The sequence below is a fragment of the Crotalus tigris genome, unplaced genomic scaffold, assembly GCF_016545835.1.
Source record: "Crotalus tigris isolate CLP2741 ecotype Arizona unplaced genomic scaffold, ASM1654583v1 scf7180000023617.9722795, whole genome shotgun sequence".
In the NCBI taxonomy this organism is placed as follows: domain Eukaryota; kingdom Metazoa; phylum Chordata; class Lepidosauria; order Squamata; family Viperidae; genus Crotalus; species Crotalus tigris.
In genome coordinates this window covers 4,579,326-4,595,000 of record NW_024100081.1, presented here as the reverse complement: position 1 = coordinate 4,595,000, position 15,675 = coordinate 4,579,326, and the positions used below count along the sequence as shown (strand labels likewise).

The window sequence follows — 15,675 nt, the reverse complement described above, 5'->3', positions numbered from 1 at the left end:
TCTTGACACAGTGATGAGATTGATGGGAATTGCAGTCCAGTAGCATCTGGAGACCTATAAGTTGCTGTCACATATTAGATTGTCATGGTTGATTCTTACCAAATTTAGTCTTAATGAGCAATGAGAACTACTAACATTGCTTATTTGACATTAACTGGGAGCAAATAGTTTAGTATTCTCTTGCAGTGTTTCCTATAAAAGGATAAATCAGAATTCTCATTGCTTTGCTCATTATCATTGACTGCTAACAGATGCAGTTAATTGTCTGTGGTCAGTTCGGTCTATTTTCAGTTTAGCGTCTTCTCTCAGAATAAGAAGTTTCTGATTATTATAATCAAGTACAAACCACAGGGAGCCATCAAAGTAGTATGTGCCAGCATATTGTTCATTTCCTGCTTGCTTAAAATTCTGCTGAAGATTTTTAATCAGACGTAATAATTATTTGTAGAACATCCATGTATTACCAGAAAAAATCTTTGATGATAGTACTGAAAAAAATAACTGACAGTTATCGCATAGCTTGATTTTTATTACCTGATTTTGTTGGCCTTTGTTGAAGTGCTCTGGCAGATGTAATTTTAGCAGGGATATTTAATAAGTTAAAGGACTACATTTTGAAGAAAAATATTGTGGTTTGTGTAAAACACTTCCACACTTAAATATGAAAAGCAATAAAATCATAAGTTAACTTTTTTTTCATTCTGATGGTACCATTTTGTTAAAAATCACTTTCAACTAGGATTTCCAAAGTAGCAATTCGTTTGGTCATTGCTCTAGTCCAGGGATGGCAAACTTGGCTGTTCTTTTTTTTAATAACCTTGGGGTGGGGGGCATGAGACTGTCATTACTGGAAAAGGAAAGGCTGAAATTTTTGGCTTGGGGAGTATGGGGCTTAAATTGTGGTCAAGTAAAATAAAAACATTTGCCTCTTTTCAGAGCTAAATATAGCCATTCTGCTTTTGATAATGCGGTGGGGGAATGACTGGGCTGTAGAAATATAATCTGATAGGTTATTTTTGTTCACCTTACTTTAATCTTTGTTTTCCTTTCTCTCTTTAAAAAAAATTGATATGATCCCATACTGTTGCTTTTTACAGGGTGTGTATCGTGCTTAGATTATGATGAACATTACATTTTAACCTTTCCCAATGGCTATGCAAGGCAAGTAATTCTAGTTTTCAGTGATTTTATAAATGATAAATTGTTTGTCTTCCTAGTTGTTGAAAAATCTGAATTGGTTTTCTTGACAGATCTATTCTCACAGTGCCATGGATAGAGCTGGGAGGAGAGTGCAACATTAGCTGCTCTAAGACAGGCTTTAATGCTAACATAATATTCCACACAAAACCTTTCTATGGGGGGAAGAAGCACAAAGTAACAGCAGAAATATTGTAAGTATATGTATATATATATATATATTAAAAATAGCACTCATTTCAAAATTCTGATATAAAAATATAATAGAACTGCTGGAGACTACTTTTAATATTCCCTAATGTGGTGCCCACAAAATGTGTTAGTATAGCCATGTTATCCACTCAACCAACCCTTCATGATTCTATGGGCAGTCTCTCCACATCTTCCGATCTTGCACTATTTCTTCAGTTTTTCTATGCTCTGGCTGATGTCAGTTTTGATAGTGTCCAGCCACTGTATACTTAGAGGGCCTGGTTTCCTTTTACTGCTAACTCTTCCAAACATTTCGTGATTTTACTGTATTGTACCTTACAGTATTATTAGTTGGAAATAATAATTACATTCAGTCCACTGCAGGGGACCAGTTTAGGGAAAGCAGTTTTAAGGATTTTGACAGATCCTCTCAGCAAGTAGTAGCACCTAACCACCTAACCAAACCTTTTCTGAACTTTTCTGGGTTTGGACACTTAGCAGGGCTGGGGTGGTTAATATTGGATGAGAGAATATTAGGCAGTACTAATAGGATAGACAGGGGTGTTGAAAAAACCTCCCAGAAAATTATAGGGTTGTGTCAGTAAAATCAATAGGAGTCAAGCTTGACTTGAAAAAGTTCTGATGTGCCATCCTGAGCGAAGGATTGAACTAAATTGACAAGTGAGTGGCTGGCCCCTGATTTTAATACTTCCTTCTGTTTTTTAGTTCACCTAATGATAAAAAATCCTTCTGCTCAATTGAAGGAGAATGGAACGGTATCATGTATGCAAAACATGCAACAGGGGTAAAGTATCTTGTTTTGTTTTTTTTAGTTTTTTTTTGTTAATTAATAGATTAAAATGTTTTGTTGCATTTTCTCTTTTGTATTCCATATGAAAAGTTTGATTCAATCCAAGGATGTCATTAATTTAATTTACCAGTTAATCATTCAGCTCCAAAGACTAGATGGGTAGTCATTGCTTAACTAGGGTAATTAGGACCAGAATTTCCATCACTAGGCAGTAAGATCATAAAGTATAATGTCATGTGACTACATTGCTTAGCGATGGCAATCCCTGATGCTGTCATTAAGTGGGAATCAAAAATCTCCGCCTGATTCCAACAAGCAGTCAATGAGGAAGCCAGCAGGAAGACGCAGGGCTTGCAAGCATGCTGGGGGGGAAGGGGGCAAGGGGAAAAAATAGCCGCAGCAGGTGTGCACAAGCACTATGGAGTATAAAATCCTTTCATAGCCAAGCTCCTTGGGGGGTGGGAAGCTGTAAGACTGTGAGTTACAAGAGCATCTTGCAACCTTCCAGTTTCCCCATTGATTTTGCTTGTGGGAAGCTGGCAGAGAAGGTTGCAAATGACATTCATGTGACTGTGGAATGCTGCAACTGTTGTTAAGTACAAGTCCCTGGATTGCCAACTGCCTGGCTCACAATTGCGACCACAGGGGTGGTGGGACAGCCAGAACTTTAAGGACAGGTTGTACCACTTGTTCAGCACAATGCAACTTTAAACAGTCACTGAACGAGCACTTGTTAACCAAGGACTAGCTACATAAGGGTATGCAAGATTAAGCTGTTTTCAGGGTATGAATAACTGATGGCTATCTGTTCTATGATTAACATAATTTTTATGAAATCAGTTGCATTATTGGAGAGCAGATATTGAATTGCATTCTGTTTGTCTTATATATAAATATATAAGATATGAGAAATACTAATAAATGTCAATGAAAATCAGATTTAAGCTGAATAATGTAAAAGCCTAATAAAGATTTTCTTTCTTTAGGAAAATGTAGTCTTTATAGATACCAAGAAATTGCCTATCATTAAGAAGAAAGTAAGAAAAGTAGAAGATCAAGAAGAATATGAATCCCGCTGGTCAGTGTTAATATACTTTTCTTGGTTTGTTATAATAATAGCTTCAAAAAATATTCTCAAACTCAAGAAGTAATTGTAAATAATCTTAATGAACGTGGGATAATTTATTTGTTATAGTTTTTTGTATGCTGCCTATTTTAAATAGGTTATCAGTTCAAATACATATGTGAAAACTTAAAACAAAGAAAATTAAATTGCTTTGTTCAATTATAACAGTACAATTTGGGCAAAAAGTATGTAAATCTGCCTTAAACCATTTGTTTAAGGATTTTTGAAAATTACACTGGCACCAAAAATTGACTTGACTGGTCCTTGTACTTACGATTGTTGCAGTATTCCCATAGTCACATGACAAAATTTGGGTGCTTGGTAACAGGCATGTATTTACAACAGTTAGTGTCCTAAGATCATGTAATCACCACTTGTGATCTTCCAAGCTGGCTTCCAACTAAGAAGGTGGATTTGATCATGATTCACTTAACCAACATGGCAAAAAAGTAAAATCATGCAAAACTGCCTTGCTTAGCAACATAAATTCTGGTCCCAATTGTAACTACCGTATACCCCTATCCTCCATCTTGGGTATAGAACTAGTACAGATAGGTAGAAAAGCTCATACTGTACTGATCACCCAATTCCACTTTTGCAGAACTGATAAGCCAAGAAAAATCACAGGTTACCCCACAAGTTATTATCCTACCTCTCAGACCATACAGAATCAGGACCTGAGTGAATCTGAGCAAGTTTATCAGCAAAGTGTTGCACAAACATCTCACAAACTTTTTGAATTGCACATCCCCAAAAGGTGTAAATCACCCTAAATGTGGCTCCCATGGCACACTCCACTACTACAATAAGCGTGGAAGATAAAAGAATTATTTGCCACGCTTGTTGTATATATAAGGCTCAAACGTGAACCCTTATGTCAAATTCATTTCTGAACTTCCTCTATTGACATTCCAGGTTTTTTTCTACTACCTCATCTTCTGGAGCTCCTCAGTAAAATAGAGGGCAACTCAGTGAGCAGAGTGGTCACCCAGGGTGACCATCTCATCACACTTTCTGGTCATCTCTATATTTTAGAGTTCAAGCAGATATTTGATGAAACTGCCTGACAAATTATTAGGACATCCACCAGGTGTTTTTAGAAATCCATTAGGTTCCATAACCCAACTTCAAACCATTCTAATTGGAGCCAGGGATGTCTATGGTAGTGACAAACCTCATTCAGATCCAGAGTGGTCTAATCACAGTACTGGACCAATTATAACATTTTCTTGTTTCAAATCAGTTTGACCAGGCTTAACCCTACATATAGAATGGAATCACTTGATGGTTTCCTTCCTTCCAAACATGTCTTTCTAGATTATTGTTGTTTTTTTGCAACTTGAAGCAGACTTGAATATTTTCCTATCTTTTTTTTAAGCCTATGGAAAGATGTAACCTACAATTTAAAGATCAGAGACATTGATGCAGCCACTGATGCTAAGCATAGGCTTGAGGAAAGACAAAGAGCTGAAGCCAAAGCCAGAAAAGAGAAAGAGATTCCATGGGAAACAAGGGTAAGTTTACATTCGGAAATCATTTCTCGTGTAAATCCTTTTGCTCCTATGAAATTGCTAATGAATATTTTTCTTTTACAGCTGTTCCATGAAGATGGAGAATACTGGGTTTATGATGAACCACTACTCAAGCGACTTTCTGCCAGTAAATACTAAGCAGGCCAAGCCTGTGAAGTTCAAGCCTTGACTTACTGGCACTAATTGTAATGTTCAAGGACTCTTCTTTTGGAGAGCCTGTCTCCTTCAGTTACAGTTCCTATCTCAGGGATACTGGACTTTCTCATGCAGTGAACAATTAAAACAGGAAGAGCCCTGACTGTGTAGCAGTAATTTATATTAGTCTTTCCTGTCTGTTCTCCTATGCTTCTAGGACAGTGTTTCCCAAACTTGACAATTTTAAGGCATGTGGACTTCAACTCCCAGAATTCCACAGCCAGCAATGCTGGCTGTGGAATTCTGGGAGTTGAAGTCCACATGCCTTAAAATTGTCAAGTTTGGGAAACACTGTTCTAGGAGAATGAAACCAAGGCTCAAGCTAGGCATACAGTACATACTAAGCATTGCTGTAAAAGGTGCAAAGAGGCACGTACCTCTTATACAGGATTCTGGCATTTACACCATACATACACATGGCTTCCTTTATTTAGAACCTTTTAATTTCTGTGGAAATACGAGGACCTTTTTTTGCCGGTTTAGAAAACTCAAGATCGCATTTAATAAATAATAATAATGGTAGTAGAAAAATATGGCATTTGTTTCCCAAAAAAAAAAAACCTCTTTGAATTTTTAGAAACAGAAATGTAATTATAGATTACCATTTGATTTTTGCATCTATAATGCTTCATAAAAATGGATTTTCAAATGTATGTATTGTTTTATTTTAGAGGAAATCATTTGCAGTCCAAAACACTTTGCTATAAAGATGTTCAGGACAAGCCGATCCTGTTCAGTAGAGATACTAATTTGGAAAATTCAGTTGGCCGTATCATGTACTAATTTATATCCTGAATAACACAGAATGGAGACTAAGTGACCAGTTGTTCCTATTTACTGCACATCTGTTTTATCTTAAGGACTTGTGTCCAGACACAAACAAGTGATCACATTGAGGTCTGCGCTATTTTATTCAGATTCTGGTGATAGCTTTAAGTTCTGTGGTCTGGCTTTAATGGTCTGCTCTTCTTTTCCTTAGCCCCATGATAACCAAGCTTAGCTAAAAGTTTAAAAATAAAAAGATGATCCTTCAATTAAAATGGCCATTTTAGGAGCCGTTCTGATCAAATAGGAAAAAAAACTATTTCCTTTTATGTATATTTTCTAGAGAATTCAGATGAACTCTATAATTGCTGGACAATTTTCACACTTTGTATTAAAGCTGCCTTAGTCCTTGCGTTATTTTGATTAGAATAGGCATAGGTGATCAGTTTTATGACCTCCTTAAAAAACCCAGAAAATTCCAGATTGTAATTTGGCCTTCTAGAAATTACCTTTCTCTAAATTGTTGCAATATAGGCACATTCTAGAAGTCACCTTTCAAACTTCCTGCATACCCAAGCGTTAACCATTACTGCCAGAGATATCTGGAGTTGCATTACTTAAACAGTTGGAGAACCACATGTTGCTTCACTTCTCCTGTAAGTTAGTTAAGAGCATGGGCTATAAGCCTGTCAAGAGGGAAATTGTCTAACATTTCAGTTTGTTTAACCGAGAAAGTTATATACTAGTATGCTTTTAATTTATATGTAACGTCCCAGAATATTTAATACTATTCTATTATCGTTGTATAATTTGGATGTATAGAATCGATAAATATGTCCTGATTTACCATTTTTTCTCCCTTCCCCCCCCCTCGTTTCAAAAGCAAAGGACTAAGACTGCAGTACAGGAGGAACAGCTTGTATTTGCCTTATTTCTACTTTTTAAGTTCTTGAAACGTAAAATAATATGAACACTAGCAGTACTACTTATATGCCATATTCCATACAATCAGTGTAGATAAATGATTTCTGCCTTAAAATATGCATTTGAAGTGCAATGGAACATTCAACTTCTGCAGTTTTGCTTTTGTAGGATTACAAAAACCGTAATCCCAATCTTTTCTTTTTCTTCTTCAAGGAGCAAACTCAACTTAAAAAGAACTGATTTAACATAGTCCTCAAATGTTTTTACCTTAACGATCTCACAAAAAACCCCAAAAACTTAAGATTTCAATAATTTATTGCACACGTTATTTTAAGAGCACTCATTCTGAACTATCTGATGGAGATGAGTCCTAGGTATATTCTTAATATTTTTTCTTTTGAAGCCAGAAATATTTTGTCTCTAAATTGTTGCAATATAGGCACATTCAGTTTTAAGTAATCTAATAGCATTTTCTGGTTAGCAGGTAATATTTTACTTCTGAGATAATCTTTAGTCTTTTTTACCCACACCTGTTAAGGAAGCAGCAGCAGCATTCCAGGCAGAAAAAACCCAGAATAATAATAATTGCCAATGGGGGACCATTTAATTTTATGAACAATTCTATCTTTCTATACTTCCATTGTAATATATATTTTCACAAAAAAATGCTCTTATGTATGCTTTGCTGGTTAAAAGACACGCTTGAAATATGTACATTAGATTGTGAGGAGTAGTCAACTATTTTCCATAAAGCCTGGTAAATTGGAGTCTTAGAAGGAAAGCATTCCTTCAGAGTATTTAACTTGTACTACACATTATCGCAACCCGAGATGAATTATTTTAATATCTTATGGTATGGGAGAACATTGAGAGCTGATGTATACACTTTGATGTTCTTAATGCAAGTGATGTCAGTCAAAGAAGAAGGGTCCAAGAATGTTAGCTGAGGTATTTCATTGCTTGATGGGCTGTGAATATTTGAAACACAAGGAACTTCCGCATCACCTTCATGTACACCAAATCCAACCACCTGTAATTTTAAAACACAAAATAGGAGATAAATGCTACAGTAAATGCAACAGTTTCTTTTACTGCAGAAAGGGCTAAAACATTACTTTATGCCTGATTAAGCAACAGATTAACGCTTAAATTTCAGGAGTCTTATTTTGAACTCTATTAACTAGAGCAGTGGTTCTCAACCTTTTTAATGCTGCGACCCCCCAACCGGTTGTAAGTTGAGGACTACTCAACCGGTCGTAAGTCGAGGACTATTCAACTGGTGCAGCACCGTTTGCAGAATGGGACTTTTGGCGGGCTCAGCAGGGCAGAGACAGCCTGGACAATTCCTATTTGCTTTTGAAAGCCAATAGAATTAGACTCTATTCAAGAGAGTCTATTCTATTGGCTTTCAAAAGCCAATAGAATACAAGGGAGTAGCACAGCTAAGGAAAAGGGGGAAAAAAATGGCGGACTGCGTTGTTTGGCGACCCCCGTGAAATGGTCGTTCGACCCCAAATGGGGTCCCGACCCACAGGTTGAGAACCACTGAACTACAGCTATGTGAAAATCATCTTTCAGAAGGACCAATTTTCTAGCCCCATGTTCAAAGCCAGAATGTGCTGCACACAAATCATTTTATATTCATTCTAAGTACAATAGCATATTTTATATTATTTCTAGCACTATTATTCTGTCTTGCCTATAAATATGGGCATGATATTAGAGTAGTCGTAATTAGATATGTTGGCTGCCTTGAATTATTTTTACATCTCTCTCTCTCAAGGCAAGCAACATAGCTAAGACTTAAGCCTTGATATTCATTCAATTTAATATAAGCTACTTATACATTTGTCATAAATACTCACATGTACGCTGAGCACTTTCCTTTCTTTGTGTCTGTGCATTTGAAACCAGTCAACTAATTCTGACTGCGAAAGAGATTTTAGAGCGTCAATCTAAAACAGAAAAAAATAGTTTTAAAAAATTAGCATATGTTTAAGTAATGTAGTAATTGACCTATACTTAAGGTCATTCATTTAGTAACTGTCCACAGTCACAAAGGTGCTGAAAAGAGTGACTTAAACTGGTGCTCACATTGTGGCTGCATCCCAGTGGTCATGTGATCAAAATTTGGGTGCTTGGCAACTGACATGCATTTGCCATGGTTATAGCATCCCAGGGTCATGTGACCATCGTCTGCAACCTTCCCAACCAGCTTCCAATAAGCAAAAGGCAATGAAGAGCTGGATTTGCTTAACAACTGCATGATTTGCTTAAAGACCATGGCAAAAAAAGTGGTAACAATTGATGCAACTCATTTAACAACTGCATAAGTTAGCAATGCAAGTTCTGACCCTAATTGTGAGTGTAAGTTGAGGACTATCTGTACATACAAAAGAATTTCTAGAATTCTCAATCCTGACTTAATTTAACTTGTTTTATTTATTTGTATCCTGCCTTTATTATTTTTGTAAATAACTCAAGGCGGTGAACGTATCCAACACATTTTCCTTCTATTTTCCTCCCAACAACAACTCTGTAAGGTAGGATGAGCTGAAAAAGAGTGACTGGCCCAAAGTCACCCAGCCAGCTTTCATGGTTAAGGCAGGACTTGAACTCGTCTCCCAGTTTCTAGCCTGGTGCCCTAATCATTAAACCAAACAGCTCCTTAACTTATGCTAGTGTTAGAACTAAACTTGGAAACAGCATACAAAGATTTTTAAATCTGATCCACATGGGAATATTTTTAAGCATTACCTCCCGAACTAGTCTGTCAAAGAGATACTGCTGAGTCACTACTTCTGTCCAGTTCCTATCCACTTCTTCACCAAGATGAGAATCTTCACATTCTTTTAATTTAATGAGAGCTGTGACCTAGCATAGAGAAGAAGGCATCATTTTTTTTTTCAAAATAGCATTAAAGCATCCCTATCAGAGATTTGTCCAGTATTTTGAAAGGTAGCGTTTTAATGCTCTGAGCTTTTATCAAGTATATGTGATCCAACGAAATCAATTTATGCTATCTAGATCTTCTGTTTCTCCTATATCTCTGGAAATGTTAATCTTTATTAAAAACAGGTATCAAAAAGTTGGGAAATTGATTTCTGGTAGTCTTAAGTTATAGTTCAAGTATAACTGAGTTCAGATTCTACTTTTAGATCTATAAATAGTCCTTTTGAATTAATCAGATAAAAGGGTTCCTGCATAATTAAATGGTAAATAATAAATTTTCATTATTTCTTCAGCCCCATAGGACTGTGATAGCATAACTCCAGTACTGCCCTTATGTAATTCTAGACTTCATAAACTTTATTTGAATAAGCATCAGAAAAACTATTTTACTGTTTTGATGGACAACCAAAACTGTTGATCAAGCATTTATTGGAAAAGATTTCTAGAAAAGTACTAAAGAGGAGGTAATGGCTGTTACCTGAGTCTTGAAAGACTCTTCAGTCATATTTTTGAGTTTTTCTTCAAAACATGAAAAAAATTCTTCTATCTTCTTATCCACTAGTTCAGAACTGAGAAATAAAACACAAATATGTATTCTGCCTAATATTATGCATCTAGCTGAATTTCATGTTCTTGAATTTTCTACTATTAAGTATTGGGAAACAGCAAGGTGAAACTGAGTACAACTGCATGACGGGCAAATCAAGTGAAAGCCAAGTGGGAACAATAGGAGGGTATTTTGTACTCCATGGATGTAGTCTGCTAACATCTTACTGAAATATTTCAAAGCATTTTTTTTATTTAAGGTTAAGACATTGGCTGTATTCTTATGACTCTGTATGGTAATTTACACCACCCAAACACCCAAAAATTACATTAGGTTAAATCTTGCTGTTTTGTGGTGCACAGTCATTAACATTGCTTTTTCAAGGGTTAAATTTGTTTAGCATCCTCATATACAAGTGATAAAGGTGAGTGAGTGAATGTGTGTGTGTGTGTGTGTGTGTGTGTGTGCGCGTAGAGTCGCCTGAACTATGAGATGTATATTTATGTAAAATCAAATTTATCTGCTGCCCATCTCAAGAATCAGGTGACTGCGCAAATCCAGAAAAAAAGTTAACGCTTCCTAATCTGAGGATATTTTTCACAAAATATCAAATCTAAAAAACCTTTGAGTTTACAGGGCTAAGAGAAAAATTAAAGTGAAATTCTCAAATGCCCTACTCACTTGTATTTGGTTGCCTGTGTGGCTACAGTAACAGAGAATCCAAGAATCCCAGATGTATTCCTACAAGTTGCATAGACATGATATCTAAAAATGAAAGGAGAGAGGAATTGCACAAATTCACTCTTAAAACTGCAAGAAAACTGACAACTAGGCTAAATAATTGTAAATAGTGGCATTAATATGTCCTAAAAATAGCTCTGAATTCTACCTGAACATCTGTCAACTGAAAATTATTTCACATAGGAAATGCAACCTGTTTTAACAATCAGTGGAGAAGGGTTTTTGAGGGAGCAATTTTTTTTGCTAAAGAACAAAACTTCAAATACTTTTTTACAATTTTGCTAGATTAATGAAAGCTCAAGTATTGGGCAAAGATGTTTCCAGTTAAAAGATTACAGGGAGCAGACTCATGCTTAAAAATAAGATATACTTTTGGGGGGGGGGATGGAATAGAAGAACACTTAGTACTGGATGAACTCAAGAAAAGCAAAAGCTCTATCATCTGGCTTAAATGAAAATGGGCTAATTCATTCATCGAATATGGCAGTAAATAGAACCTTACCCTAAGGTTTGCTTGGTTCGAAGAAAATCAAAACAAGGCTCTTCCATATACATCTGAAAGTCAATAGTATTTCAATTCAATATACCTGGTATATCTCTTAAGACATTTTTTTAACAAGGAAACAATTTAAAACATGCTTTAATTAACCTGTCACTTTAACAGGCTTACTGAGATTAAACCACATCTGATATAAATAAAAGCTAAAATCTACACAGAATATTGTGGGCAGAGAAGTCTGTGCATGTCCCAGATACAAGACAGAAAGCAAGTAATGTAATACTCTTAAGAATTACAGTGATTCTGCCTGTAAAAAGTTGACTTCAGCCAAATTGCATTGTTGCGGGGGGAAACCCCCCCAAAAACATGCCTGATGATTGCTTTTTGGTTTCTGAGTTGTCTTTCCATTCCTGAGTATCTCAACTATGCATTAATAATACTGTGATAGTTTCAGAATCTCGGTAACAGTTGGACTATACATATAGTGGGTAAGTTACAAATTTTTGCTTTGCTATAGGGAACAATTATATACATGCTCTTTACTGTGTGAATGTAGTCAAAAAGGATATTATACTGTGCATTAATAATTATGTGCAAGATGGAGGATTCAAAAACAAGAGTGATTTCTATATGTCAGTGATGGTGAATCTTTTAGAGACTGAGTGCCCAAACTGCAACCCAAAACCCACTTATGCATCGTTGGGTGCCAGGTGGGTGTGGCCCATTGGCTGGGTGTGGCCCATTGGCTGGGCGTGGCTGTGGTGGTAACAGCAGACTGGGTGGGACTAAAAAGTTCAATCAATCAATTCCAACTTTGCAAGATCTTTTTTTTCCCGTGAGAAGTTGAAATTGACTGATTGATTGAATCTTTTTTTTTTTTTTGTACACGGCGGCGGAGCCCTAAAGTGAAAAGGTTTTATAAAACCCAGCTGAAGGCCTAGGATTGGGGCAACGGCACGCTTGCCCACAGAGATGACTCTAAGTGCCACCTCTGGCACCCATGCCATAGGTTCGCCACCACTATTATATCTCATGTAGTATTTGTACCAATCATCCTTTCACTATATGTCTTTCCAGAATATTTTTTTTTATTGAAAGTTTATAAAATTTTACAATAAAATACTCCCCCCTCCCAACCCCCTCCCCCCTACTTCACAGAGCTAAATACAGTGTTAAAAACAACAAAAAACATAAAATTTAAGTGAATATCAAACAATTATACATACATCCCAAAAACAAAATTTTAAACACTTTAACTCCAGTACATAAAAACAGAAATTACATCCTTAAACATAAGTTATTTTCCAGAATATTTTTTATCATTAGCCTTATTACAGTTTCACCATAGACTCCTAACTATGATCTTCTATGGTGTATGTTGCACACTAGATACTAATATGAGCTGACCATCAAGATTTATGTAGTTCTGTTTTTAGAAAATAATCCAAGCTTACCACAAGCAATTCCATGAGAGAATATTCTCTTAAATTCCTGGCTCCGGACTGCAAAAGAAACAAAGGAAATAATGCAGGAAGTCACCATTTTTCAATTTTGTTCTGCAATTACAATAACCTTTCAAAAAGCACTGGTTCGTGCAGTATTCAACAGATACTTAATAAAATACTACTCTGGCCTTCCAGTCATCATTTGAACCTAATTAAAGAGTGTTGTAGTATGGTAGTAGAATAGGAGGTGATGGGCACCACAGTCCAACATAGAAAGAAAGGATTAGGGGAAAAATTGAAAGCTTTTAGTTGCTTTGTAAATTGAAGATTGCTTGAAACATTCCAAAACCAGCAATACTGGAAATGTGTGTTAATTAAGAGATAATAATAATAGTTGTGCCATACCAAACTTCAGATATCTGACTGTGTGATTATTTCTTCCAACTGTTAAGTTTTTGAAATGGCTATTGAATTACTGATGTCTTTCTTTGTAAGAAATACATACCTTTTGTATGAAAAAAAAAGATGTGTATACGTGTGTGCTTGTGGGATCCTCAAGCTACAGAACAAAAGACAACATACTTTCTGCTCTGTATATCACATCAGATGATGATGGGGAGATCTCATTTATGAACATTCCATCAGGAAAAAAGAGCTTTGCAGGGGGAAAAAAAAAATCAGCCTAGTTTTCTCTACAGCTACTTTTCTCTACTTTTCTGATTGGTTGAAAAACAAACAAATTTAAATATGTCCAGGATAGGTTATTTCAGTTACAAGCAAGACAGGAAAATTTATTGCTGTAAGCCAACATTGTGTGAATAAATTAAAATTTGGGTTTTATTTAAAATGGTACACCAAAATTGAACAAATGACATGGCATAGTGCACCAGAGGTACTCGGCTAAAATATAGGGAAAATGGGGGAGAGAGAAGGAGGAGGATCTCAATGCAGAAAAACAACATAAATCCAGCTCCTTCTATAAAAATTACAACATTCGTCTGAAAGAATACCCATCTATTCACAGATAGCCATATAGCTAATAGTCCCTATATAACTATGAAGCTACAACAGTAGTTCAAGTTATACATGAAATGCACTAAACAACAAATGCATCACAAAACAGTTAATGTGCCCATTCTTTACATCATAGTACCTGATAGTAGACGGTCACTTCGGAATTGGCATCCCCTTTATTAAGTGTCTTCACTTTGCACAGTAAATGGGCACATGGTAAATCCATCACTCGGAACTGAACTGGACATGGATGCACTAGAGGCAGGAAGTGCACTTTCCTAGAAAGTTGAAAAATGTCAGTTGCAACTTGCCCTTTGTCTTATTTATTAACTCAATTTAACAGGATTAAAAACACATTCTAACAATGAAAACTCCAGTGAAGGAGGAGAATATATAATTAGTTAAATAAATGAATTGGTCACCTTTTTCAAAATGTTGCAAGATAAGCTTGTTTTACAACACGCCTTTCACTTCTTTTAAAGAAGAGCAACTCTACGTTAGAGCAAAGTGTTGAACTAGAATTGTTAAAGGCTTATACAGCCTGGGAACCTCCGAAGTTGGATAAGGCTGTATTGAGGATTATCCTGTTCAACACAGTGCTTCATTTAACAAATAATATAATAATGGGTTCAGAAAGGCTCTTTTATATGTATGCACAAATTAGAATTCATAGGTTACTGATCAATTGACTAATTCAAATATTCCTTAATTCAATTAATTTAAATCTAATAATAGCTCCAATTTCTAACTCTCATACTCAAAATGTTGGCAGCTATTCATGAACTTATCATTCTCAATATAAAGATGAAAATACTTACTCAATAACGTAATCCAAAAATTCTTTTGATTCCTGAAATAAAAGAGAGATGTTAACATTGTGATTAGAAATAAAACAATTGGTAACAGTGGGCATTATTGTATTATCTACATAGGAGCTGTGGTGGCGCAGTGATTAGAATGCAGTATTGCAGGCTAACTCTGCCCAATGCCAAGGGTCCTGACTGACCAGCTCAAGGTTGATTCAGCCTGGCACCCTTCCGAGGTTGGTAAAATGAGGAGTCAGATTGTTGGGGGCAATATGCTGACATTTGAAAACCGCTCAGATAGTGCTGTAAAGCACTATGGGGCAGTATATAAGTCTAAGTGCTATAAAAAATACCTTTCTCTGCAAAGAACCTTCTCCCATCCTGTATATTCACATCTATAATTATAATTCACTTTGGACCACATACCACATGATCATTGCCTTCAATATTAAGGATATTAATATTAATCAAGGAGAGAAGCAACCTAGAACTACGGAGAAACTTCCTGACAGTGAGAACAATTAATCAGTGGAACAACCTGCCTCCAGAAGCGGTGAATGCTCCAACACTGGAAGTTTTTAAGAAGAGACTGGACAGCCATTTGTCCGAAATGGTGTAGGGTTTCCTGCCTGAGCAGGGGGTTGGACTAGATGACCCCCAAGGTCCCTTCCAACTTTACTATTATTATTATTGTTATTACAAAGGCAATTTTAATCTAACACGATCAAAACCAAGTGACAACTTAAACTGATAGCTTCAAGAACAACTTTTTGTCACAGGCCAGACAACAAATATTTTATGAGGCACCAAAGTCACATTCTCTCTGGTTGGAAAAAAAAAGCCCCTACATAAATGCCTTTGGAATTGTAAAACAGTCCAGACACAGCTAAAATTAATGCCTAGGACTAGGTGTTATGTTCCACTATTTT

At 36.0% G+C, this 15,675-nt stretch overlaps 2 protein-coding genes across 6 annotated transcripts in view; one reads left to right on the top strand and one right to left on the bottom strand.

Moving 5' to 3' along the window:
* OSBPL9 (oxysterol binding protein like 9) overlaps positions 1 to 5,704 on the top strand; it is a 65,253-nt gene extending 59,549 nt beyond the window's left edge. For all 5 annotated transcript variants that reach the window (XM_039319786.1, XM_039319782.1, XM_039319787.1 and 2 more), the window contains 6 exons: positions 1,098 to 1,161; positions 1,251 to 1,391; positions 2,116 to 2,194; positions 3,187 to 3,278; positions 4,705 to 4,840; positions 4,922 to 5,704. In XM_039319786.1, coding sequence (XP_039175720.1) covers positions 1,098 to 1,161; positions 1,251 to 1,391; positions 2,116 to 2,194; positions 3,187 to 3,278; positions 4,705 to 4,840; positions 4,922 to 4,996 — 587 coding nt within the window. In that variant the 3' untranslated portion in view covers positions 4,997 to 5,704. The remainder of the gene's footprint in view (positions 1 to 1,097; positions 1,162 to 1,250; positions 1,392 to 2,115; positions 2,195 to 3,186; positions 3,279 to 4,704; positions 4,841 to 4,921) is intronic.
* A 1,335-nt stretch (positions 5,705 to 7,039) lies between these two features.
* The window catches only part of NRDC (nardilysin convertase), a 31,719-nt gene continuing 23,083 nt past the window's right edge, over positions 7,040 to 15,675 (bottom strand). The window contains exons 23-31 of the mRNA XM_039319780.1: positions 14,759 to 14,790; positions 14,080 to 14,218; positions 12,936 to 12,983; positions 11,485 to 11,537; positions 10,923 to 11,006; positions 10,173 to 10,263; positions 9,500 to 9,616; positions 8,608 to 8,697; positions 7,040 to 7,772 (exon numbers count right to left, since the gene is read on the bottom strand). Coding sequence (XP_039175714.1) covers positions 7,578 to 7,772; positions 8,608 to 8,697; positions 9,500 to 9,616; positions 10,173 to 10,263; positions 10,923 to 11,006; positions 11,485 to 11,537; positions 12,936 to 12,983; positions 14,080 to 14,218; positions 14,759 to 14,790 — 849 coding nt within the window. The 3' untranslated portion in view covers positions 7,040 to 7,577. The remainder of the gene's footprint in view (positions 7,773 to 8,607; positions 8,698 to 9,499; positions 9,617 to 10,172; positions 10,264 to 10,922; positions 11,007 to 11,484; positions 11,538 to 12,935; positions 12,984 to 14,079; positions 14,219 to 14,758; positions 14,791 to 15,675) is intronic.